Source organism: Urtica dioica, chromosome 1, assembly GCF_054948205.1.
Source record: "Urtica dioica subsp. dioica isolate 48M chromosome 1, U.dioica_male_clone48M_v1_H2, whole genome shotgun sequence".
NCBI lineage: Eukaryota > Viridiplantae > Streptophyta > Magnoliopsida > Rosales > Urticaceae > Urtica > Urtica dioica.
Genome location: NC_142756.1, coordinates 7,166,180 through 7,192,933, shown reverse-complemented (window position 1 = coordinate 7,192,933; position 26,754 = coordinate 7,166,180). Strand labels below are relative to the sequence as shown.

Below are 26,754 nucleotides of genomic sequence, written 5' to 3'. Positions count from 1 at the left end.
AGCAACTCGGTGGCTAGGCTAGGAATAATACCTGTTGGTGACCTGTCAAGCGAGTTTTTGGATGTTTGCTGACGAAAGGCTCCCATAAGAACATTGTAAAATCATCAGACCCTGACACCAATCTTTCAGGAGCATTGCCTTTCATTTTGTTGTATCTTTCCAGAGCAACCTACACGATTTATTTCAGAAATCACAAAATAAAATAAATAAAAACTCGAATAATGATAATTAACATTAATGACCTTATATACAATAGAAACAGAGATAGAGAACTTTGAGAACTCAATCTAGTCCAGGACTAAGGACAAATAATTAAATGGCCTAACATGTCTCTGAAAAAAAAATGGCAAGCATCTCAAAAACCCAAATAGATGAACACAACACACTAGTAACTGGCAAGTGAAGATGGATTCGATGTTGATAATTATACTATGTAGAATATAGTGCATCTATAGTTTCCTGTATTTATTTTTCCTCTCGGTTTATTCACTTCGTAGCTGATATTTATGAGAAGGCATACCCTTGAAATTACAAGTAAAAATCTACAGAACTCCCATATTCAGAGCAAATAAATGAAAGAAACATCAAAGTAGCAGAAAATGAAATGGCAAAACATATCCCAAAACAAGTTATTTTTCCACCACTACCAAAATTCTATAAACCATTTCTATTAACTATGAACATGTAAACAGAAATTGCCAAATTGCTGAATATAAAAATTTGCCGGTTGCTTGTTAAAACGTCGACGCAACTATATAAATTGTAGACTTCTTTTTTCTTGAATCCATATAAATTTGTCAACTTTATTAAATTTTTGTGACTTTTTTTTGTCCAAAACGGAATGTGATTTTATATTTTATGCCTTGGTAATTTCAAAGTTATTCCTAAAACATATATAACATGTTTCTCTTAGAAAATGCCATAAACCATTTCTATTATCTATGAACATGTAAACGGAACTTGCCAAATTGCTGAATCGATAGAATACAAAAAAAATTCGGTTGCTCGTTAAAACGTCAACGTGACTATATAAATTGTAGACTTCTTTTTTCTTGAATTCATATAAATTTGTCGACTTCATTCAATTTTTGTGACTTTTTTTTTTCCAAAACGGAATGCGTTTTTGTATTTTATGCCTTGGTAATTTCCAAATTATTACTAAAACATATATAATATGTTTCTCTTAGAATACAGAGGTTGTTGACTCTGCGTCAATGCTCACTCTGTCAACATTCCGCTTTTCTTTATTTATTTTATTAATTTTTTGGGGCACGTGAGAAAAAGGTGAGAGAGAGACAAAGTAGTAACGAAAACGTGAAGTCTTTGGAGATGAATCTTGAGATGCAACTAATGCAGGTATATTCCCAGTTCAAACTTCAAACCATATTACCTTTTGCATCTCCTCGGGTGATGAATATTTTTTACCCGTGTGGTCAAACGCTCCCGTTCGTAAGACATACTCGGTGCTTAATGCGAGTGAATTAACCCAATGCCCATGCCCCTGAAACAAATTTCACAAAAACAGAGAGAACTTCGTGAACAAGAAAAGTTTAAGCAAAACATCTCATGATAAATAAAACAAATAGTGTCTGCATCGAAAATGATAAATCCAATGGGAGTTGTTAACAATAGCGTGGAGCAACAAAAAAGAAAAGATAAAACCTGAGTAAACTAAAGTACGAGCACACGAACCAAAGTTTCTTGATTTAGAACACACATACACACAGAAACGCAAAAACCAGTGTTTCCCATCAACTATCAGTATTCAATAATACCTTGTACAATCCAAGTTTTTTTTTTTTTTTTTTCTTTCAACCATTTAAAGTGACAAATTGAAAAAATTAAACTTCCTGTAGAAACATTAATCAAAGCACATTTACGTCGTTACCTTTAGTTCACGAACTAACTTTCCTTGTGTAGTTTCCCAGACTTTGATTGTACAATCCCTTGAGCTGCAAGAACAGTAGTTTTTATTTATGCAATAACAGCTGCAATGACATTAGGTAAATGGCTACAAGTGATTTCCACAAAGCATAATGAACAAAAGGAGAACAGACTTGGGAGCAATGGCACTGATGAGGAACTGAGGATGATCAAATACAGTCAACCCCTAAATCTTTCATTAAAAGAGATCACATTATGCAAATGTTTAACAATCTTCCACATATATTATTATCCTCATCATCCTCTTGCATTTAATTCTACTTGACTTGCAGATGGCGATAAGCCAAAGTAGATGAAAACATCATTCATCGTACAAGAGCATCAAATTAGGTCATAAACTAGAGCATGCCCACGATTATTATTGTAAGACTAAATCGAAACATACCCTGTGTAAATCATCCCATCTCCACCCCATTTGACACAAGTCACGGCGAGTGTGTGACCACTCAGACAGATGACACATTTCTTCAGTACGGCGTCCCATATTCGAGCATCGCCATCCTTGCTTGCACTTACAAACCGTCGACTTGGCGCATTCAAATGAATTGGTTCCCAGGAAATACCAGAAATAAAGGCCTTGTGGCCCTACAACCCACAATCCATATAAGAAACATTACCTTTTCACTTCCAAGAGCTAATAATAAATCTACGGAGAAAAAAAAAAGGATTGAGAGTTTACAGTAAGTGGGTTTCCCAATGCTTTTCCGGTTTGTGGATCCCAACATTGAAGTTCTCCAGCCTTACTTCCGCTAACAATATACGCGCCGTCAGGTGACCAAGCAATAGAAAGAACCCAACTCTTGTGACCTGAAAAAAAATAATATCTGGTCAATTTAAATAATAATATGTAAATAAATGATGAGATGAAGAAAACTACTATTGACATTGAAAACAATAACTACTAAAGAGGAAAAAAAATCGAGACAAATCTGGTCAATGTCAACATATTGCATAATGGAATAATGATGAAGAAGATGAAAACCGACAGGGAAACAAACGCAACATTTGAAAAGAAGAAAAAATTGAGACAAAAGCTTAACCTAAAATAGCTCCTCGAGCGATGGAGAATCACCATCAATAAGGACTATAAAGGTAAACACTTACACTTACACTCCGATCTACATCTATAAAAGTTACATTAAAATTTCAGCTAAACTTTTAGTGACAATCCAATTTTCGTACGAGGAAGCAAATAAAAATAAAAATAAAACAACAACAACACTGCATTATTTGGTTTCATACCTGTACATGTAAACAGTGGTGTTTGTGTATTAAGATCCCATAGTCGAAGAGTGGTATCCCCTGAACCGCTAGCAAGTTGCTGACTATCAGGACTGAAGGCAACTGAAAGTACTGACTCCGTATGACCTGCATAATAACAGGAAGCAAAAAAAATTGAGAGAAGGATTAGAATGAAAAAGTCATCAATTGCAAAGCCACCTGAAAAAAACTGGATTTTAATTGACTTCAATCTCATTCCAACAACGCTAAAAATGCTATGAATCTCTTTGCAGTAATTTCACATCCTTCAAGTCTTTTGATCGTCATCAAACAACAAAACAATACCATACAACTAAAAAACTAAAAGAACGAATACTTTCTATTGCAGAGAATTTATATCACATACCGGCAATTGTTGATGAACAACGATTAACGGGACGGATACGGAATAGTGCCTGTGGTTGATAAACTATAGAGAGCGCCTTCTCAACGGAAACTGCAAAAACCAAAAAAAAAAAAAAAATGAAATAATATGAAATTAAAGGTCAAGTCTATAACTTGAAACTAAACCAAACCAAATCATCGTTCAGTAAAATTGACCAACCTTTCTTCTTTTCCAAATACTCTCCAAGAGTTACAACAAGTTCCTGGTCCGATATATAGAACGAATATGGAAACCTTTCCTCCTGAACCCCCAAAAAAAAAAAAAAATCATTTCTCAGAAAAACATACAAATTAAGTAACCCATTATGTTTCGCAAAAATATAGGTCATCATAATAAACTAACGTGCTTAGAACATTCAGTTCAGAAGAACATACTAAATTGACGATTTATATGCTTAGAACGTTCAGAGATATAAGGAAGACGGTTTAAGAAAGGAAATCGTTACGTTTTTGAGAAGCTGATTGACGATTTGTTCGAGTTGGAGACGACCAGCGGTTTGAGGAAGGTACATAGAAGGCCCTAAAGGAGTCCCTTCAGCGTCGCTGAGGAGGCACATAACATTGTTCGCCGACTCTTTCTGCTCCGGCGCTTCGACCTCCATTTTCGTCGACATTGCGGGGTTTAGGGTTTAGCGATTGAAAATTGGGGTTTTAGCATTTTTATAGTTTTTGTGTACAACTCTTTTATTTATTAATTATTATTCTTTTATTGATTAATTACATCAATGCCCCTTGAACTCCTGCACGTATAATACTATGTCTCATCAATTTGAAAATCGTACACAGCCAACCTTAAAATCTTGCATCGTAGTAAACTTAGGCTTTCTGTCACATATTCTTGACGGACGTTGGGTGTGTGGTCACGTTTTCAGCACGTGACAAAGAAAAGTATCAAAATGCCTCAAGCGTTAAAGAGAAGTTAAAATAAACCTTAGTTCATCTTCTTGGAACTCGTCTACAACTAGAGTCTTCGAGAGAGCCAAATACTTCCGGCAATAGTTGTTTTGGCAGAGAGAGCAAGCGGTGCAGAGTCCCCAGCACTCGACGCTGTGATCGTCTTCTCTGATCTTACAAAAGTGTCGAGAACCGGCGGAGAGCGAAACGAATCGGGTTTTGATCGGCGGGTTATTGTTTCCGTTGACTATTTTGCCGAAGCAAGTCAACTCTCCGGTGAACTTCGAAATGGCGCAAAGGGAGGATTTGGAAGCGGCGAGCGAAGAGTGATGAGATTTCGGTCGGGATTTTCAGATCGTCGGAGTTCGGTCCAAAGAAGAGTAGACCGTTGTCTCTTGTATCGCCGCAGGTGAATACGTATCTGGCGACGATGTTCTTGAAGGTCGTGGTTTGGTTCAGTGTCAGGGTTTCGGCGGTGATTTGGTTCAGGGTTTTGACTATTTTCCAATAGTCAATGGTGCCGTAATTGTTCTCGGACTAGTACGGCCCTTTGATCGCGCACAAGTGAGATTTCCCGACAGCGATGGTGGAGTACAAAGTGGCTCTGAACTCCTGAGGGACGAGGAGATCGTCGGAGGCTTCGGTACGGGGTCCAGCAGAATGCTTGAGAGGTGTTCGACGAAATGCCGCAGAGAAAACCTTCACCGCCGGAGAGCGCAAACATGGCGGGGATTTCGCCGAGGTTTTGATCGGGATCCAGCAAAACGCCTGAGAAATTTTCGACGATTTCAAAACCTAGCAATCAAAGAAGAGGAATAGAAGCTCATTCGCTACTAAATGAATGAAAGGTTGGGAATCTGAGATAGTTTAAGTAGTTTTTGTTTTCTTTGATATCAAAACATGAAAGTATTCTGGTCTATTGTTATATATTTCTTTCTTTGATATTAAGACTTTTTAAACAATAATAAAAAACGATATTAAATAAAGAAGAAAAGGAAAAAAATACGTTTTTACCCTTGTTTGTTTAACACCGTCAGATAAATTTTGACGGAAGGACATTGTTTGTTACAATGCAAGATTTTAGGGTTAGTTGTGTAAGATTTTCAAATTGAGGAGGCATAGTGTTACACGTGCAGGAGTTCAAGGGGCATTGCTGTAAATAATCCTTATTTTATTTTTACGGTTTGCAAAACTAGGTAAACTTTTAGAGGAAACTAAAAGTGAAATTTGTTGTAACTAGCCAAGTTTACTATTCTTATTGAGAGAATAGCTCAAGTTTCATTTTATTAAGCAAATATCCCATTTTTTTGCTCAGACCATAATGCCCTCGCTTCCTTCATGAATCAGTTAATTAATTAACGTACTGGAGTGAGTTAGGTTAATTAATTAACTGATTCGTGAAGGATTTGAAAATCACAAAAAATTTACAAAAATAAGAACTTAAGTCAATTGATATTCAAAGCATTCAATTAATTAACCTAATTCCTAATTCAATCATTTAGTAAATTAACTTTACTCACAAAAAAATTAGAACCTAAGCTAATATTCAACCAATAAGTTAATTAATTAACTTAACTCAACAGTCAGTTAATTAAATTAACTGATTCGCGAATTTACAGTGAATCAACAAAATCGGCGAATCATCTTATTCTTCTCCACCACCAGTGAACCCGAGCCACGATTTAAAGCAGAAAACCTCTAATCATCGTCGGACACTTTGTCGGAGGCTCGATCGCTGCGTGAAACGCGAGGCGGTGGAGGCGGAAAATCTACCGGCATCGTCGTTTGAGTCGGTGGAGGCGGCGAGTCGACCGTTATCGTCGTTTGCGGCGGCGGAGGCGACTGAATCTTCTGAGTCGCGTTCGACGTGGCCGACACCTTCGGCGGAGCCTCCGGAGGCTGCGGAGACGTGTCGTTCGCCGGCTGAGAGATAGTCAGAGAAGTAGACGACATCGTGAGAGAGAGAGAGAGAGAAGTTGGGTTGGGTGAGTGAGATTTCAAGGGTAATTTAGGTAGTGTACAAAATATGGGCTATTCCTTTAATTAAATGAAACTTTGGTTATTTTCTTAATATTAGTAGGTTGATTGGGCTAGTTAGCAAAATAGCCCAAACTAAAATAACACTTTTTAAGGGTAAATAAAAGTATCTAAAAAATAAAAATATTAATATCTAATACATTATATTTACTTATTATTTAAATTATCATATAGGATTTTTATTTTATATTTGATGAGTAATTATCATACTGTTAATTAGTTATAAGAGTTTTAATGGTGGATTAAAGGCCCTTTTTCTAATAGTGTTAGATGTTAAATTTAAGAGTTTATAATAAATAATCTTTATTCACCACTAGTAAACAATTAACTTTTATAATTATTTTGTTATAGGGTTGCATTGCATGTTGACGAAATAAAGAATAAGAAAATAAATAAGCAGATAAAGAATGAAGAAATCAAATAAAAAAAGGTTCGAGTGAAAAACTTTTTTAACTCAGGTGCAAAACGTTTTACAAAAGTTTGAAAGAGAATTGAAGTTACAAAACTTACAAGTTATAAACAACATGTACAAAAAAAGTGCCACTTCGGAAGAGTAAAATCCTCTATAGTAGGATGTAAATCATTATGTTCTACATACTTGTGAACTTTGTGTAATGCTTCCCTTCTTATTATGCTTCATCACGAATTAGATTTAATAAATTACACAACAAAAACATACAAGTTGTCAAAATTCTTATTGGTGTAATTTGATCTCATGTCCTCTCAAATGCTGGAAGATTAGCGACTATGATGTGTTTGGACTGGATTCAAGAAACTGATTTGAACCGTTTTAGTTTATAAAGTTACCGATAGATCATAAGACTCAAGTTTTTTGTAATAGACAATTGTACTCGTCCATTATTAGACTATAGGATGTAATTGAGAACTAGAATGGCGAGATACATTGTCAACACAAAAGGGAAACAATGTGAGTGAATTTATAGAGAAAATTCTCTCGGGCTTTAGTGTTTGTTGATTGTGAAAAAGATCTAGAGTGTGTAATCCTTTATTCAAGTGAAAAAGAAACACTAAAACTAGACACATGGATCGAACCAGGAAAAACGGTTGCATTTTTTTTCTTCTTTTACTTTCGATTCGGATGTCAACGACCACATTATTTGGAACTCAAAGAATCTCTCCGATTTCACAACCTCATGTTTGCGGTTAAGCAAAAATGGCACAGAAGATCAGTGAGCAAGACTGGGAAACGTGTCACGCGAGTTTTTAGTAATGCCAAAGAATTAAGATGACAAGTCAATTTATAATCAGATAATTAGCCACCATTTAAGTGGTGAATAAAGGAGATTTTATTTTTCCGAATAAGAAGCTGAACCATAAAATACAAAATAGAGATGATTCCAAAACTATAACCATTTCAATCTTCTTCTTTTTTACTAAAATTCATTTATTGTTTCTAATCCTAAAACTATGACTATTTATTGATAAACTTGTCAATAAATAATTGTGTTTATTGACAAACATGTCAATAAACAATAGCGTTTATTGACAAACTTGGCCATAGTTTCGGAATTAGAAGCAGTTAATGAATTTTGCTAAAAAAAAGTTTTAATTGATTATAATCTTAGAATTATCCCTATGAAATTATATCAATAGTAATAATAATAATAATAATAAAGAAAAGAGAGAGCCGAGGAAGTGGTAATCAGTGTTATACTAAAACTTAGGGAATTGAATTCTTGAGGCACATCTTCCCTTTGGAAGTATTGGACATTCAATGATGTCTGAGCCAGAAGTGTCAGCACACATATAAACTTGGTAGAGTTGACTATTCCCAGCTGAGTCCTTATTGCACTCTATTCCTGGTGCGTGGTTTGTGCCCTCTTTTATAGCTTCTACAATACTGTGTAAGCTGTAAAATTCATCATTCGGCTCAATCCCTGCAAAATAATTATCAATACTAAATTATGATGGCTCTACAGTTGTTGTATATATTGTGTCAAAAAATAATTATAGAGATTATTTATGGACCTGCATTTTTAAGGATGTTGAGGAGGTTAAGCTTTTCCTTGAGCTTGAGAGCTGTCTCGAAATACTCGCGCTGATCAAGCTCTGACTCGGCGCAAGTGCCGTGTTTTTCCCATTCATGGGACCAGAATCTGAATCCGTTGCTGCTCGGACAGCTTAGTGACGGCCAATTCTTCTCAAGACTCCCCATCACTTCCGATAGCTGTTATAAACATTCAACATTTAAAATAAATATAAAAAACATAGCAAATTAATAGAGTCATGTTTTAAGCATTGAAATGAATTAGACAGAAGGTTGAGAACATACGGTTTGGCATTGCATGTGGCTTTGAGACCATCCTAATCTTAAATATGTTAAAACTTAGTTAAGTTTTCATTGAACATATATGGACTAAAATTCAAGGAAAAAAATCGTTAAAGAGCCAAAATACAACAACCCGGAAAATTCAGAGGTCACTTGTACTAAAAAATGAAATTCAGAGGTCACTTGTACTAAAAAATGAAAACTATTAAACTAAAATATTTTAGAGGGGTATAAATTTTCTAAGGGGCTGCATTCAAGAAAAATTGTTAAAGCGACAAAATAATATCCTTACTACCTAAATAATGATAGGGTTTTTTTTCCTTCTCTATGAATGAATATAAATGGAAACAAAAGTGTTCAATATGAAGTGATTACAAGAAATGCAAATAATCTCAACTAATTTCCTTTTCTCTACATTTAGAGGCTATGGATATTATCATTCTAAAAAAACAAAATCATGAAAATATCTTGAGCCAATTTATTATTAAGATGTCACTTTATCAAGCAGCAATAATTATAGAACCTCAGTTTTATCGAAGACGCTATCGGGGTCACAGTTTGAAGGCCATGAACCGTCATTGTTGTTAGGCCAAAGGCCATGAATGCCAAAATCTGAAGCTGGCTTTCCTGTTTTTGGATAGCAACAACTGTGCTTTGTGTCGCAATACGCTCCTGGCCACTGCACATACATACAGCGGGAATTTAAAGTCACGGTGGGAAAATTTGAAAAATATTATTCAGATGGGCATGAATAAATAATAATAATCAAATAATCGTGGGCTAAAAATGTAAAAAGTTGATAAAAATTTGGGGTAAAGATTATAATTTTCAGAATGAGCATATGCCCATCTAGTTCTTAGTGCATATATGTATAGATATATAATGATTTTTTATATCAACTTTGAAAATTGACTACAAAAAATAATAAAAAAACTTTGAATAAATTGATATTTCTAACCAAAAAAAAAAAAAATTGATGATAACCTGCTGAACAAAGTAGAAGAAATCAAAATTCTGAGAGGCACAAAGAGCTGAGAGGTATTGGATTATCAAGAGCATTATGAGTATTGATGATGAACCCTTGTAGTATCCCATGATACCTGTATCTTTGTATTTCTTCCTAAAGTTAATTTTTTTTTTTTAGCTTAATTTGATTATGTTGTTATGAAAGGGTTTTGAGGAAATGTATGACAATGAAAAGTTTGTAATAGAGTTGGTTCTATTTATAGGCATAAACCACGTTTATTTTCGTTTTTTTTAATGGAATCCTTAAAGCATATGCTCACCAATCTCATCTCATGTTTTTTTTTTTTTAATGAAGTTATATAATATTTCTTTTGTTAAGTTGCGTAAGTTTACGATTATTGATTTCTTTTCTATTTCCTTTTTCGTTGTCATATATTCTAATAATTATTATATTACATTGCATTCAACCTTAAATTAACCGAGTCATACTTTACAAAGTGAGCCAACACAAAAATGTTAAAACAAGATAAATGCGAGCGATATACATAACATTGTTATATTTATAATATGAGCAATGCTATTTGGCATTACTCACTACTTTGAACTATCCACTCAACTGTTGACACGTGGACAAATCTGTCCACGTGTCAACACTTGAGTGGGCTGTTCAAAGTAGTGAGTAGTGATGTAAAGCATTTCCCTTATAATATATAACCCCATCAATGATTTTAAGAAAAGACCAGAAACTGCAGAGTTGGTATTTATACACCTGTGTACGTTACAGCTAAAAATGGTAACCGAATTTAACCGTTATACTTTGTCTTTATAAATGGGATGACGTACATAGCTTCTTGGTTAAGTTCTAAGGTCTTTTTTTTTAATGGGATGCCATATTCCAAGTCCGTTTAAATTAATATTTAACGATCGACCTATATATATACTCTCTTTTTTTTTCTCTCTCTCACTAGCAATTTATATGATAATAATATTTTAGTAATGAATTAATTCAGACTCATTCAATAACACAACTAACAGAACAATCACAACGATCATTGGAAGACTTATTTGAAGAATGATTCTTTCAGTTAGTGTTACTTTAACCTGGCTTAAGATTAAGCCTCTTTTTTTTTCAATATCTGTTTAGGCTTAAATTGGTGAGGGTTTATGTAAATAATTGCGTGCAAGTCTATTCAACTTGGCAATAAAGAAAAGAAGAAGAAAAAAAACAGTTTGGCGTAAACGTGTGGCCTTGTATGTATGTACCAACTACTTTGGATAATCGTTACACATACATATATGCATGTAATACGTGACATGTTTGGGCTCTGATTAGCTAAGTTCGAGCGAAATGTATGGCTTTCTATACATGTGCGTTCTTCTTTCTATTGGCTGTAGACATCGAACGTGCAAATGCAATGGATATGCTTTTGTTTTCTACCAAATTTCGTGGAAAATTGGCCAGAAACAGGGAAATGTGTAGACATGCATTTAGATAACTTGAAAGCCAAGTAAAAAAAAAAAAAAATACCCGGGTATATATATACGGGAAAAATATCATCGATTTATAGTTTTTCAATGAGAGAAACTATAAATAGTAATAACTTAGTAACTTTTTGTCTAGAGCAGCCTTATAATAAGTAATAGAGGAAACAAAATATATTCCTAAAAAAATAAAAATTATGTTTGTCGGCAGGAATTTTGAGAACACCTAATGGCGTCTTCGAAAGAGAAACAAATTGAGAGGTTCTATCTCGGTCAAAGCATGTTTTCTCAATCATGGTTCCAAAAAAAAAAAAAAAATCTACTGAACACCAAGGCTGGGGGTTTGAGATAAAGAGCTTTCTCAACTTATCAGAATAGGGCCTCATATAGAAGTTGTGCACACAGGTGGTTATGAATATTCAATCGGCTCATTATCATAACCTCTAAATTAATGGTCACTAATCCATTTAATCTAGTGACGTTTGATAGCAGACCAAATCAATACACATTCAATGTCGTTTGACACGGGCACTTGGCGGTCAACGCTCTGTTCTTGTGCGGTAGACCCGTCAGCTTAGTATCTTTGACTCATGGGGTCAAAGATGATTCATAAAATGATCCACAAAAGTTTTACCCACAACGCATAAAGATTCCAAGAACTTTGACAAACGTTTGAAAGTTGTGCAGCATCGTCTAGATTTGTAGTTTTTATAGAGATATAATCGTGTATATGAGAATTATATAAATGAAACAAGAATGAAGGAAAAGAAAAAGGATCAACAAACAAGTAGTCTGTTTTTTTTCTTTCGATTTTTTATTTTTTTTTTATTTTTTGGCGTCTAATGTGAAAATGGCTTGTCAGCAAATAAGTTCAAAGCCATTGATTGAGGCTACTCATTTTACATCTGAAACATACAATTTACGCTTTCTCAGACGCATCACAAATGTTCAAAGAAACAGGGTGAATAAAGCAGTAGAGATACCTCATAGAACGTTCTCAGTTTAGATAGAAATCATGTCTGATATAGAGAAATAATATCCCAAAGACCCTCTCTGATACTTGCACGCCACGCATTTACATATTTTGAAATTCCCGCCACCCAATAAAGTAGCTCCAGCGCCTCTGGAATTAGAAGGAAAAATAAACCCATGAATTATTTTATTTTATTTTTTACTGGTAGTCAAATGAACTAAAATTATCCATCACGGTCAAATGTAGCCTCACCGACTATAAGCCAAAACCGAAGATAGCTCAGGGCCGTCTGCGAACTGGAAACAATGGATTTTATCGAAAATTCTGAAATATACAACAAACAAGCATTGACGAAAACATACTGAATTTGATAAAAGTTTCCAACTTCAGTGTCTAGCATGAACCACAATATTTAGTTCTGGTGTTCACTAAGCAATATTTGCCTTACCTTGTAGTCATTAAATAATAAAGGCTACTTCTTCAATAAGTTTTTTCCGTTTAATCTTTCGAAGGTTATCTTCATATGGTTGTTTCTAATCGGCAAAAGATTATTATTTTTAGATGTGAAAATAAAATTCAATTGTAAAATATGAAACTGAGAATTATTTAGTTCGATTTCAGTAGAGTTGTCGTACCATATTCACGTTTAAACTTTCGAGAAAGCCCACATAACGCAAATTTGGCATAAACTAACAACCTAACTTGCTGTGGAGCACCCAACTTTTGTGTTGCAGATCTCAGTAACCCACTGCAAAAAAAAAAAAAAAAAAAAAAAAAAAAAAAAAAAGGAGAGAACAAGTTAATGAGGGAAAAAAATCAATTTCATGAGATATGTTGTAATATTAGTATAATCGAGGTCTTTTCTCTTTTACTCTGTGCGTAATATACTGAGAAAATCAGGTGGCAGAGTCTCCATGAAAGAAGATATATCCTCCATTGTCAAAGATTTCAGATCCTTCTTTAAGTTATCTTTCTCTTCGGTTGACATTCCCTTTCCGAGAGACAGCTTACTGAGATGACATGGTAAAATTGTCATTAGATGGATTTAAATGGGCACAAAATAAGATCATTATGTAAATAATATTTTTTTATCTTTTGAAATTTATATATTTTTCTTAATGGATGTAGGATTACAAAATTATTATGTTTTGTTTGAATAAAAACAACAATATAATCCCAAAATCTTGTAAAGAATAGATTTAAAATGAGAAGCTTCATTTATCATTTTAGTTTATACTTTATACTATGAAAAGCAATTCTACTTATTCACATTTTGTACTCCTTACTTGGATCATAACATTTTTATAATTAAAAAAAAAAATCCAAATATATAAAGAAAGGATTGTTAAAAAAAAAAGTCAAAGTATGGGTTTAGGATTTTTAAAAGTCAAACTAAGGGTGTCTATTTTAAACCCAATATGTGAAATTAATAAAATAAAAAAAAACAATTTGAAAGGAAAAACATTTTATACCTATCGAAAATCAGCTATGACGAAAGGTTTTTGAACCATGGTTGCAAGGAGAGAGAAATTTACCAACCACCAACCCAACCTTAAATTAATGATTCTAACTATAAAAAAATAATTAAAAATAATAATTAATTAAAAAAATTAAAAATTAAAAACAAAAGACGAAGTCATGACCTTGGGATTTTGAACCATATGGTTGCATGGAGAGTTAACCAGCCACTAGCTAACCAGCCACCAACCCAATACTTTATTAAGGCAAACTTCTTAAACTTATGACTAAATAAACATATAGCCTTTTGTAGGGTAGCCAAAAGGCCTTCTGGTCCCCACTTAGATCCGTCCCCAGCTCGGTCATAATGATCAATGAAACTCACTGTCCAAAAGCTTAATATCCAGTGTGTGGAGAATATCTTTGAAACTATTTCTGGTCAGCAAGAGGCAAGAGAATAGTTATTAAACTGGTTATTCTCAATACTCTGGTGCATTTGGGGCCAAAGAAGCAAGCAGATTCTGGTAGACTGCTCCGATAGCAATAGTTACCCATTTGGCTATGGTGGTTTGCCAGGACGAATGACTTTTCTAACGTGTCTTTCTCTAATGTTGTCAGCCTAGTGTACCGTTGTATTTTTTTTTTCCTTTTCCAGATTTTTTTTTTGAAACAAGTTAGTCTCTTTTCTAAAAAGGACGGCTCATAACAGAAATTATGAAACCTAAGATTTAATTATCATCCTTCAGACAGTATTACTTTCTTTTTCTTTTCTGATATAATTCAGCTCTTCCAAAAAATGTAGACTGGTTTAAGTTTAAGAAAATCATTCTTATTTCTTATATATATTTTTGTGCTAGATAGATATGATGGCCTAGATATTATTCGGGATTTTTTTTTTTCGGAGCTTAACTATATCTGATTTTTTTGTTCAATTGTTCATCCTCTGGACTTAATCCCTTCTAGTTCTTATAAGTAATTTTTTGTTTCCCTTCAATAACGAAGGAAAATGATTACTAACCTACAGGTCATTCTTTTGACAAAATATAGAATTTATTGATTTACCGAGCATATTTGAATATATGCAAGAAGATGGATTCTTAGGAGAAATAATACTAGAAGACCAATATAACATACCTGTTTACAGTTCTTCCGGTGAAAATGACAGGGAAGTACTTGGAATACTTCCCAACACCAAATTGTTCACCCAAATGCTCAATTTTGATAGAGTCCAAAAGAATCATAGCTTTCCAAAGCTCGCAATACTTCAATCTAAATTCCTCATCTAACTGTCTGTAAATTCCATGGTCTAGCAGAACTGCATATATAGGCAAAAAAATAGGTTCCATGATTCAAAAGAGACGCACAACATGTCCAATAACTACTACTAGAATTTACTGTGCAGACCAAAAAATTACTACCGCAAAACATACCCAATGAAAACCCCTTCCGACCTTCCGCACAAACGAATATATTACCAGGGTGTGGATCACCGTGCAGAAAACCATGGACAAAAATCATTTCAGCAAACACCTCTACTAATGTTTTTGCTACCTACAGAGAAGACAAAGAAGAAGAACAAGGAGGATCAAACTGTATAATTTTAATGAACTTCAAAAAAAAAATCTGCATGTAATAATTTCAATCATACAACTAGTTGTGGCAAAAAAAATGCATCCACGAAGGTTTTTCAGGTATAAACTTTGTTAATTTATCAAATTGACCTCATCAAAACTCGAACGAAAAAGAGCACACAATACTAGTCCAAAAGTACTTGTAATCGAAAAGTGTTCAAATAAGTGAAGAAGTTTGAAACTTGTTTGAAAAGAAACAGGTACTTTATTCATTTAAAAAAAAAAAAAAAAAAAAAAAAAAAAAAAAAGCTGGCAGAAACCAAGAATACAGGAAATACAAAACCGGGAACGAGCAAACCAACACGCCAGCCCTAGCTGAAAAAGGAGACCCTACAGTCCCTTGACATAACAGAAAGCGAGAAACCACTGAATTCATTACAATTTACATGCAACCAAAGAGCAATACAATGATTAAGACTTTTTATAACTGCGCTGAAATCCCATTCCTCTTCCTCAAAAACATCTTGTTCCGTTTCCCCCATAGACACCAGACCGTAGCCAATCTCGCTATCTTGAACGCGGACAACCACTTTGACGGTATACATAACAATTATGCTTGGAAGCTTAAGTGGGTCAATCTCGCAGCTTAATTCCGTCAACAACACTCCTCTTTTGTGATGCTATACCGCTCAGCATCTCCAATCTCATAAAGAGCGTTGATAATTTTTCCTACCCTCGGGGGCTGAATGTGAAGCTTGCTTCTCGGCATTAACTCAGAGAAAGGAACTAGAGACATAGAAGATTAATTTTGGCTGCGGGTCTGGTAGCTGGCCAATCCTTTACCTCGGTCTAACTCTACGGGGTAACCCGACGAACCTCATCATTTTGGAATCTGTGCTGGTATCTGATCCAGTACACTGCTTTGTGACTGCTGAGTTTTTATTTCTGTCACTCTTGGGCCTTTTTATTTTAATATAAATACCGGTTTATTGATGATAAATCAATGAAGCTTCTGCTCTAATAGTTTAGAGCTTTTCCAGGATGTGGAAATTTCCCCAATACAAATCCGAGAAGGAAGCAGGTTGCAAGCAAGTCTATCAGAGCAAGCAAGAGTTTTATTCAGGCCAGTAAACCAGCTCGTCGAACAGCTCTTGCACTTTTCAAATGGGTTTTGGTCATTTGCACTTACAAAATCAAAATTTAACACCATTGCCCGGATAAAATTTCCATAGATGTATGTATATGACAAACAGAATTCCGAGGCTAACCTCGACTGGATCAATTCCATTATTCTTCATATATTCCAAGTCATCAACCTGAAAGCTATGAAACGTCTGGTTAAAACCAGCATAATTATGAAGTACGGTATCCAAAGCATGTTAAATAAGTTGTACCTTTTGTCCCCTGCAAAACTGCATGGTTAGAACCTTATCTGTCGTCAAGTCCTGGAATAAATTAGCCAAATCCCTTACTGAATATATACCACTCTAGAACAAGAATGTGCCAGTTGTTGAGCGTAAAACATAAAAATTAAAAGGATAAAGAAAAAAAAGGAAATTTATTAGAAAAAGCAATTGTTCATACCCAAAATACACGAGGAATCTTGACCATTTTGTTGTTTTTGAAGTTGTTGGCAGTTCTCTCAGAATTTCTTGCCTCTTGAACAAAGTCTGAGAAAGCATCAAGAGCATGAAGCATATAAGAAAATTTATAATTAAATGACAAGTAAATTACTTTTTTTAAGGGGACTAGTAAATTAGTAGTCGACTAATAAAAAAATCACTATCAAACAATGGAACAAACTTAGTTACTAGAACGTAAATCTCGTTGATCAACTAGTTGAGGCATCGGGTTATGCACAGTGAAATAAGCAAACCTTAATGAACCCATGTTAGCATTAAAGTAGAGCAACACTGGAAGTTCGGAATGTACCACAACATATTCTCATCGTAAGAAAAAATATTCTTCAAAAACTTGGAAAGTCCATTTTTTCTTAGGCTTAGTTTGGAACTTGAAAAATGCAAGTTAAAAGATAGGAATATCTAAATTTTGCTAGTCTTGTTGGGATTAAGGAAACTTTGAGGGACTTGTGTTAGGAAAAGTATATTGAAAAATGTATAACTTAAGTGTGGGTTCAATTTTCCTTTCGAAAGAACAACGAAAGTCAAAATTCATGAGAATTTACAAGTGTGCAGAATTTTATATATCCTATTGCTACATTTCACTTCTTCAATTATCAATTTTCTTTGTTTTCTCCTTTAAATTTTCTAAAACAACTAAACAACCGTAGCAATATAATATGGGGTCTGCTTTTTTTCTCTCAAAATTTTCACGACTTTCAAACACACTAAATAATTTTATTCAATTTTTTCTAAATATTTTCATTCGGGTTAACATTATCATCTTCCTAAACCCAAATCTTACAGAATCGGCGTGGATAAAGAAATAGATGCCTTTGAAAACTTACCAAGTTCCACAACTATGCCTAACATAAATTCAGACACCAGCCACTCGAATCTGTATTCTGGAAAAAACTGAAGCAAAAGAAGTTTGCAGAAAGATCTTCAAACAAGCCAATAAAAACACCTTACGAGCCAAAAAAAAAAAAACCCGAAAGAAAAACACGTGAACTGTGGAAAATATAAGCTCACCCATGCAATAGTTTTCGAAAGGAAAGACATAGTTGTTGTGTCTATTTTCAACATCTGGCGTAATCCAGGGTACTGGACCTGCAGAGTATATTTGCTTATGCATTAGCCATGCATTAAACAATTATAGTCGATCATACTAGATTTTCTCCCGAAAATTGAGCAATACATAGAGACAGCTAGATATCTATAATTAAAGAAATATCGCTTCTGTGAGTCTAAGAAGATGAGAACTTCACCTTTCTACTTCCATTTTCTAAATCCAAATCTTCTAATGTCCCCCTCTCTGTACTGCTAATTAGAAAAGCAAGAAAATCATGTGACTGCCTTTATGACAATATATGTACAAGGTGATAATTTAAAAAGAGTAATAAATGTCTTTACTATTACTAGAGTGGCAAAGAGGACACCAAAAAAGGAACATCTAATCTGGATTACCCCTTGACTGCCATGCAGAGGTGCCAAATGAGGGTTTGAAGTCTAACTTACAGGAATTTACTACCTAAACAATAAATACCAAAACTTAGCAGCTACCCCTTGACCACCTAAACCATCTAAAGACATAACAGATATTTATCAGTTTGATTGAACTAGGTTAACGTATTTTTGTTCTAGACGAAAAAACAAATCATCACATCTAAACTTCTTATTTATTAATAATACAAACTGGCAGGAATTGATGGTTCAAGCCCTAGTTAGAACGAGACAAAATTCATTAAGAGCATGAGAAGGGATAGAGCAATAGAGAGAGAAAAGAAATCATTTTTTTAAGTATCATGTCTCATGACTGAATGTAAATTTGTGGTACTGATTGTGGTAACTTCATAACCTTGTCTGATACTTCTAAGTTTACCAAGGACACTTGATTAATTTATCAAATCAGCACCGTACTGAAATAAAGCTTTCAATACACTACCAAGTTTTATATGGCCAACCTTGATTGCTACTTCTTCACCATCTTTCAGGACAGCATGGTGTACTTGGGCAATAGAAGCAGCTGCGATTGGAGTTTCATCAAGAGAGAAAAATCTGAAACATGCACAAAGCCCAAGAGTAATAAACATAAATTGTTTGATAAAATCCTCATATGAAATAGGAAGCCCAACAATGTAAAAAGGTAAGAGAATCTTCAGGATGCATTTTAAGAAGAACTATAGAAGAATTTGCAGGCCAAGCCTTTGAAAAAGGGATACACAAAACAAAATAGAAGAGATTATCGAAATTCCCACTTAATAATAAGTCTAAGGTTTGAAAAGGATGAGATGAATGTTGCCAAACTGGGACTCCTACGTTAAAATTATTGATTGCAAAATTTAAGTTGGCAATAAAATTAAGAGTCTTATCTCTCATACTCTCCTTTTTTTTAAAAAAAGCTTGTACAAAATAAAAAAAAATAAAAATAAAAAAGAGGTAAAAGTGGCGCGTTAACATACAACAAACAGAAAGAAAGAACTTATCAAGCAAGTGTGATAGACACCTTACATATCCGAGAAGTCTCGTCTCAAGTTACGATTTAATACTTCTTTGACGACTTTGAAACTACAAGGAACTGCCTGAGGCCATTTGGAACCAGAAAAATTACAAGAATCAGTTTGCATCTGCATTATAATTATCAACGAACATATATTGAAATCTAAGGAAGTTCATGATTATTACCTGATCCTGCAACGAAGATAGAACAGACGAGTACTCTTTAGGAACTTGGCGCAACGCAGCAACAAACTGGCCAGCTTTCACATAAAAACCTTTATTCACTTCACATAATTTCATGATTCTCTTGGCTGATCGTAAATGAACCTACACGAGATAGCTAACCACACAAAGTTACACAACATAGTTCCGCTTAAGTGACAACTGTACAGAAAACATTATCCTAAAAGTAATCCCAATCAACACAGCCCAAATGTATCTTCTCCGTATAAAGTAAGATAACTGAGCTATGGAGATATATCCAAGTTCAACACTCTTAAGTCAAACAACAGCATAATAATCCACTGAGCAAATCAGTGGTCCGGTTACAAAACCAAACCAGAATTCATGTACATGACTAATTTCTTCTTCCATTTCTCAATTTTCAAAAAGAGCTCAGCTAGCTGATCAGCAAAAAAAAAAAAAAAAAAAGCCTTAGAAAAGACAAATCTCCTTAAAGAATCAATTGCTTGTTGAGACAAGACAGATCACGTGGTTTTATACAAGGATGAACAAACACGCACAAAATCAAACACGAATTTATCGGCAACATTCATTTGATCATAAACCAAACAGACAAATAACAAAAACGACAAAAAGAGAGCGACCTCGGAGAGCTTTCGACGGTACTGATCGGAGTCAGACTGCAATCCACGTAAGGAAAGCTTGTAATCGGCAGCGGTGAGCGCAATCTGAGAAAAGAAGAATCGAAGATTGTTAAATTGGAAGAAAGATGAGAAAAGGAACAAGAAGAGAGAAAAAAAAGTGAGGGACCGTAGAGAAGGCGCGAGAGGAACGGAGAAGGACGGAGAGAATGTTTGGAGCTGAATCAGTGGAGTAGTAGGAGTCCACAGTGAACGCTGTTGCCGCCGCCGCCACCGTCGCATACGCAGTGCCTCTGCGCACCGTCGGCAATATCGCCATCGCCGTTGTGATTTTGTATATATTCATTTTAATTACTTTTCTTAAGATTCCCTATGCGCAATTTTTTTTATTCATTTTTAGGAACACCGTATATTAGTAGAATTAACGGTTAAATTTGGGTAATTGGGTCAGCCCACTAACTCACTTTCTTTTAATGGAAAATATCAAGAATATCCTTCATGTTTAATTGAAATACGAGATTTATCCATTCGATTTTTAAAAATATCAGACATATCTCTTTAGTTTAATATAAATGACGTATACCTCCCCTAAAAAAATGTTATATTACAAATATCACCTTTTACGTTTATTTTTTACAAACAAAAAAAAATCTTGAACTTCCCAAAATATCTTTAATGAAATAATTTTTTATTTTTTATTCTATATACAAAAAAAATTAAATTAAGAAATTTCTTTATAAAAAGTTAAGAATTTTTTTTATAGAAAGATTTTGATTTTTTTAATACAATAGTAGATAAATATTTATTCTATTAAGGGTATTTTTGGGAGTTCAAATTATTTTTTTTTTGTAAAAAAATAAACGAAAAGGGTTATAGTTGTAATATAATATTTTTTAGGGAATGTATATGTCATTTATATTAAACTAAAGAGATATGTCTGATATTTCTAGAAATCGAAGGAATAAATCTCGCATTTCGATTAAACACGAGGGATACTCTTGATATTTTCCTTTCTTTTAAACAATAATCAAAATTTCATTTTATTAATAAATTAGCTTATCAGACCTAATAAATTAATTAACTCATTAAGTTAATTTAATTTATTTCGAAAAATAACCAATAAAACCGAAGTAAATTAATTAATTTCAACAATTAATTTAATTAATTTCGATATGATGAGTTATTTTCTTAATAAAATAAAACTTGAATTAGATCTTTAAAATGAGATAGAAAATTAATTAGTTGCAACAAATACTCGTTAAATTTGTATCTTAATTTTTTTTTTTAAGAGTATTCAAGTGTGGGTTAGTATTTTTTTAAATTAACAACATATTTTAATTTTTTAAATACGTTATATCTAGTTTAGATGCTTTATTTAAATATATGAAAGAACAAAAAAAGAGCTAATTAATAGGTTAAGTACTAAAATGCTCTAGAAAATTGTTATGGACTAAAATACTCCAAAAAGCCATTAAAAATACAATCTACATATATGTTTATCAAAAAATTTAACTTAAAAGTTCAATGTTCAACTTTTTTTTTTTTAAAACAAAATCAACTTCATTATTGAGCCTCAAGGCTTAAAGTGTTCTTCACACGTGCATAAACAGAGTTCACATCGCAAAACCCATTAATACCAACACCAGCAGAGTTCATACAAAGGGAATGAGCCATTATATTTAAACTCGTAGGGACCCAATTAAACAAAACAGTATAGAAACATGATTTAACGATCTCAATCTGATCAAAGAGGGACAATAAACTCCAATCCAGACGATCAGGCTTCAATTTTAGACTATCCATGATTTGTTTATTGTCACCCTTCACAACAATCCGCTTCTCATTTCTGAATTTGACAAGAAGAACTGCCAAGTACACTCCAATCAACTCCACATTTCTGAATCTGTCGATATCGTTCTGCCACATCCAATGAACTGCACCATCGCTATTGTACGCAACAATTCCCATCGCGGCTCGATCAACGCTGAACGTGGCATCAACATTAAGCTTCATGATGCCGCTATTCGGGCATTGCCACTAAGAAGCTCTTTCAGACTAAATCGCTCTAGCCCGATTCGATGTCCCGTGCAACTCCACGATTTTCCTTTAAACTGCTTGTCATGCTCCTGATCTGCTCAGAGTCGGGATGCTATTGCTAGAGAAAATCCTAACATTCCTCCACATCCAAATGAAATCAATGATTACAGTCGCCTTGCATATAAATTCACCCTTCTTCGCACCACACTTCGTTGCTAGTTTGTCCCAATCCAGCAGCCACCCCAACCACTCATTTCTAGATTTGGCGACGCTGACATCCCACCGAACTCTGTCAAGAACCATCCAGAGACGCCGAGCATGATGACACTCATAGAAGAGGTGATGTGTAGATTTCAAAGACCTTGAGCAAAGCGCACAAGTGGTATCGATGACCTCTAAAATCCGTTAGAGACGACTCGGGTCGGAAAAAAATCCCGTCCTAGTCTCCATAAAATGATTCGGAACCGCTCTGGGACCCTTAGACTCCAATTCGCCCTCCACATGTCCTTTTTAGGATTGAAGGAAGCCCTCACTACCGCCCAATAAGCGGACTTTATGCTAAAGACCCCGTTGAACACCCCGATCCATTTCAATGGGTAGTATTTTGGATGGTTAAGAACCCGCAACTCACCGTTCTTCCTTGCCTGGCCTACCCCCATCTGCCCTAAGACTCGGTTAAGGTCCCATATGCGCGATCCTGGGTAAAACAACTCCGAGACCAACTCTGAGATCTTGGGCAAGCCATTATTTCTATCGATCTCTGTGATTAGCCCGATCTGAGTCCAATTTGCATCCATAATGGGTATCCGAGCACCACTTTCTACCAAGAAGAACGAGTTTTGCCGGATCAACTCGCAGATGGTCAATATATCTCTCCAACCCCTGGAATCCGACGTCTAATGCTTCCCTCGCAACGAAAGAAACATTGGCCATCACAATACTTCCTTTAAAGCAACTTCCCAAAAAAAGATTGGACACTGCCGCCATATGCCATCCTAGCTTACAAAGAAAGGTCGTATTAATGTCTTCGAAACGGTGGAACCCAAGGCCACCTCTAGATTTGGGTTGGCATATTGTTTCCTAACTCGTCCATGGCACCTTGGAACCACTCCTCATCCACCAAAACTTTTGTGTGGCTTTATCAAATTCTTGACAAAAATATTTGGTAATCGGAACGTAGACATAGCATAGGACGAGCTGATTTAGATTACCGACTCAACTAAAGTTGTGCGACCCGTCTTAGAGATTGATTTCGCCATCCACCCTTAGACTTGTCTTAAGTATAGTTTTAGACTTTAGTAAACCAGATCTTTACTTTTACTAATAGCGTCCAAATCCCTTCACATTTTTGCCTTGGGATTGACTTCTTAAAAGCCCAATTTAGATAACTTGGGCTCTAAAAGGGCCATCATTCAAGACAAGGAAGAGGCTCTATAACCTACGATATAGAACCCTACACAATGCCTAGGCTTGTTAACAAGTAGCTTAGAAATTAGGGAAATTAACGAGTTCTTATCCCTATTTTTTTTTTTTTTTGCTTCATTATCAAACAAATTAAAAGAGCTAGTTGACCCAGCATTTAATAGGACCACATTACCTGTATAACCATATGGTCCCCAAGTGTGTGCTACGCCATACTAAATATGCCATACTAAATTCCATTGAAAGTACTAGCTATTAAACAAAGTCTACTTAGAGTAAATGTGTAACGTTTATAATTGGTCTAGAAACTACAAAACGCAAATATTAAATATTAAAAACCACGTAACATTGGACCACTATAGATAGCATAGAGACTTTTTTTTTTTTGGTACTCCCTCTAATCTATATAGCCAAGGTACTACTTTAGAGCTTGATTCAAGATACATAACTATCTAATTATTTGGTTTGTGACGCTTGGCCGTGTGATTTGGTAGCAACAATGATTGAGATAATACGACAAAATACACATTATACATATAAACTCAATTTATTTATAAAGGAATGAAAAGAGAGGCTCATGTTAAAGCTGAAAGGCCGAAGGGCTAGAGAAATCATATTGTTTGATTACGTTACTGTAAAGTGTTATGATAATGTTAGGCATATATTGATGCAATATATATGTATATGTATACATATATATATATATATATCATATATGTATGTTAGGCACATAATCAATTATTAGCTCAGAATCAATCATTAACTTCGAATGATATATGACTGCACTTTTGGTCTATTTTCTATTATAATGTTTTTTATTAAAGCTTAATGGTGATCAATGGTTCGATCGACCCTCCTAAGAACAAAACAAAATCAAACATATAGAGATTCAAGACAAATAGTACAATTCATTAAGAACTTCATAGTTTGAAAAAAATACTTTCCTGACATTTATCCATCGTCATCGTCATCGTCACTGCCTCCAAAAAAAAAATCAGTACTTAAATGTTGTATAAATGGATGTTTAAAGTTGTATAAATTCGTAGTATATATTGTTTTCAAACTTAATAATAAGCACAAAATTGACTGATTAAAAAAAAATAAAAAACTGAAGTACTTATAGAATGTTTAATAATGTGAGTTATTCTTGGAATTTCCAAATCCAAATGAGATGTTGATGTAATATTTAGGTTAACATTTGAATATCTAAATACTGAACATATGGGCTAATTTTGGTAGCCCATCTTAAACCTTTTACCTAATATGAAGAATTAATCCTGGCCATAGGTAATGGATTGCTATTGACATTAAAGCTCTATTTTATAACACAATTATTTATTTTCAAATTATTAACACGACGGATGGTGGTGGTGTTTATACTTATATTACTAATTGTATTCAATGGTGGCATAATTGATTTGACATTCAAATTTGTTGCCATTCCTTTTGTCTTTGTATGTCTTTGATTTTAATTATTTCTTCATAGGGGATCAAGTGTTAAACATTATTTTTTTTCAATTTTACATAATTTATACTGCATTTTAAATTTTAAAATATTTTTTCTTAGTAAAAAACTGATAGTGGTTATATTTTGTCCCCATAATTTTTCAAAAATAAATTTTTGAAAATTTCATAAATTAGAAATAAATTTGTTTATTGTGCCTCTTTGAATCCAATCTCGGGATCCTTCACCACCACCATCGCGATTGTAATTTCTCGATGATTTAAAAAAAAAAAAAAAAAAGAGATGTACTATGTCATACATTGGCCATGTTGTTTCACCAAACCCGTAATCATTTTGATAATATATAAACATGTTTTTCCGATTGGATGACAATAATAACGTATTTCTTAAAATATGCAATCTCTTCCTCAACATATTAATCCACACTTAATGTTGGTGTTGTACACAGTTTAGGAAAAAAAAACATCATTCATGAAGATTTAGGGATTCCGAGAAAAATAGGAAGTCTGAATAATGAATTGTATAGAAAAAAAAAATACAATAGTCTGGTATATATAACCTTAATACAAAAAAATGGAAATAAAGGAAAATGAAAATAATCCTAAATATAATAATGATAATGACTAATATATATATATATATATATATATATATATATATATGCTAATAATTCAATCATATAAAATTGTGAAACTAATCAAATTCAGTTTAATTTGAACATAATTTCGAAGTAAAATGGACGCAATTAGATTGATAATGAAGACAATGACGATGTGGCTTCACTGATCTATGAGAATAATATGAGAGCTTCGATGATCCACGATGAGTAATACCAATGCCAAGATAACGAACATTGAGTTGCAATGATGTCATGATAGTATGATGCATCCTGGCACTTAACAGTTATTCAGAGAGAGAGAGAGAGAGAGAGAGAGAGAGAGAGAGAGAGAGAGAGAGAGAGAGAGAGAGAGAGAGAGGTTTGTCATAAAAGGAAAAGATGTGTATAGTTTTTGAATTTCACAATTAGTATGTATACAAAATAAATTTGGTGTATTTTCGGGGCAAAAAAATAAGATTTCTATTTCATATGCTAATTATGCATTCTTGAACTGTAACTTAATTAATTCTTTTTATGAACTAACTTAGCACTTGAGGGGTTAGTTTGCTACTTGTTATATATTTAGAAGTTCACTTTTTGTGAGACACATCTGGCTTTATACGTATTAATTTCTGTTACGATGAAGGTGTGGTGTAGAAGAAAAACAAATCTAACACAGGTCACAAATGACTAAAGGTTTTTCTATTTAGTTTAATACTTAAACACTTGTTTCTTTCATACTTAAAAAGGAGAAACTGCCCATGGGGACCCATTAATAAACTCAATAGAGCTTCCTTCCACAAGTAATTAATTATCTCTCTATATATGGCTTAGGCATTAATTGCAGTGACATAAATTATCACAATTGAATTTGCCTCAACTGACCTGAACAAGAGCCAAATTGCTGAAATTCAATTCCCAGAACAAAAATCTACCAGCGAATAATTTACATAGAAAATTTAAGCCGATTTGTTAAAAAAAAAAAAAAAAAAAATTATTTTATTAAAGAA

The 26,754-nt window shown here is 33.9% G+C and overlaps 3 protein-coding genes across 6 annotated transcripts in view; all 3 read right to left on the bottom strand.

The window, feature by feature from the left end:
• LOC149406889 (WD-40 repeat family protein / notchless protein) overlaps positions 1 to 4,237 on the bottom strand; it is a 5,599-nt gene extending 1,362 nt beyond the window's left edge. Inside the window, exons 1-9 of the mRNA XM_089609682.1 lie at positions 4,056 to 4,237; positions 3,770 to 3,851; positions 3,572 to 3,661; positions 3,187 to 3,312; positions 2,624 to 2,751; positions 2,330 to 2,529; positions 1,889 to 1,952; positions 1,391 to 1,501; positions 32 to 169 (exon numbers count right to left, since the gene is read on the bottom strand). Coding sequence (XP_089465808.1) covers positions 32 to 169; positions 1,391 to 1,501; positions 1,889 to 1,952; positions 2,330 to 2,529; positions 2,624 to 2,751; positions 3,187 to 3,312; positions 3,572 to 3,661; positions 3,770 to 3,851; positions 4,056 to 4,223 — 1,107 coding nt within the window. The 5' untranslated portion in view covers positions 4,224 to 4,237. The remainder of the gene's footprint in view (positions 1 to 31; positions 170 to 1,390; positions 1,502 to 1,888; positions 1,953 to 2,329; positions 2,530 to 2,623; positions 2,752 to 3,186; positions 3,313 to 3,571; positions 3,662 to 3,769; positions 3,852 to 4,055) is intronic.
• Positions 4,238 to 7,500: 3,263 nt separating this feature from the next.
• On the bottom strand, positions 7,501 to 10,057 carry LOC149406888 (ribonuclease 3-like). Its single transcript, XM_089625611.1, has 4 exons — positions 9,815 to 10,057; positions 9,354 to 9,509; positions 8,530 to 8,728; positions 7,501 to 8,438 (listed from the first exon to the last, which is right to left on the bottom strand). The coding sequence occupies exons 1-4, from the start codon at positions 9,923 to 9,925 to the stop codon at positions 8,215 to 8,217; spliced, it is 690 nt and encodes a 229-aa protein (XP_089481737.1). The 5' UTR covers positions 9,926 to 10,057; the 3' UTR covers positions 7,501 to 8,214.
• A 1,997-nt stretch (positions 10,058 to 12,054) lies between these two features.
• On the bottom strand, positions 12,055 to 20,586 carry LOC149406887 (Protein kinase superfamily protein). Of its 4 annotated transcripts, XM_089609661.1 has the most exons (17): positions 20,392 to 20,586; positions 20,226 to 20,309; positions 19,585 to 19,725; positions 19,411 to 19,481; positions 18,864 to 18,957; positions 17,932 to 18,009; positions 17,748 to 17,814; positions 16,865 to 16,950; positions 16,675 to 16,725; positions 16,549 to 16,596; positions 15,140 to 15,260; positions 14,844 to 15,024; positions 13,124 to 13,261; positions 12,887 to 12,999; positions 12,504 to 12,575; positions 12,262 to 12,401; positions 12,055 to 12,183 (listed from the first exon to the last, which is right to left on the bottom strand). In XM_089609661.1, the coding sequence occupies exons 1-16, from the start codon at positions 20,566 to 20,568 to the stop codon at positions 12,292 to 12,294; spliced, it is 1,632 nt and encodes a 543-aa protein (XP_089465787.1). In that variant the 5' UTR covers positions 20,569 to 20,586; the 3' UTR covers positions 12,055 to 12,183; positions 12,262 to 12,291. The 4 variants fall into 4 exon arrangements, 3 of the variants coding, with proteins under 3 accessions (XP_089465787.1, XP_089465793.1, XP_089465780.1); XM_089609667.1 differs by having other exon boundaries at positions 12,055 to 12,401; positions 19,585 to 19,738; XM_089609654.1 differs by having other exon boundaries at positions 12,055 to 12,401.
• Positions 20,587 to 26,754: the final 6,168 nt, after the last annotated feature.

Bases quoted from the DNA above. Each gene is read 5' to 3' on its own strand.
- LOC149406888 (XM_089625611.1), bottom strand. From the start codon at position 9,925: ATGGGATACTACAAGGGTTCATCATCAATACTCATAATGCTCTTGATA. The intron at 9,510-9,814 runs GTTATCATCAAT...ATGTATGTGCAG, and splicing joins TCTTCTACTTTGTTCAGCAG to TGGCCAGGAGCGTATTGCGA. The intron at 8,439-8,529 runs GTCCATAAATAA...ATTATTTTGCAG, and splicing joins CAACATCCTTAAAAATGCAG to GGATTGAGCCGAATGATGAA.
- LOC149406887 (XM_089609654.1), bottom strand. From the start codon at position 20,568: ATGAATATATACAAAATCACAACGGCGATGGCGATATTGCCGACGGTG. The intron at 18,958-19,410 runs GTAAGGTGTCTA...TGCATGTTTCAG, and splicing joins AGACGAGACTTCTCGGATAT to ATTTTTCTCTCTTGATGAAA. The intron at 18,010-18,863 runs GTTGGCCATATA...TATACTCTGCAG, and splicing joins GTGAAGAAGTAGCAATCAAG to GTCCAGTACCCTGGATTACG.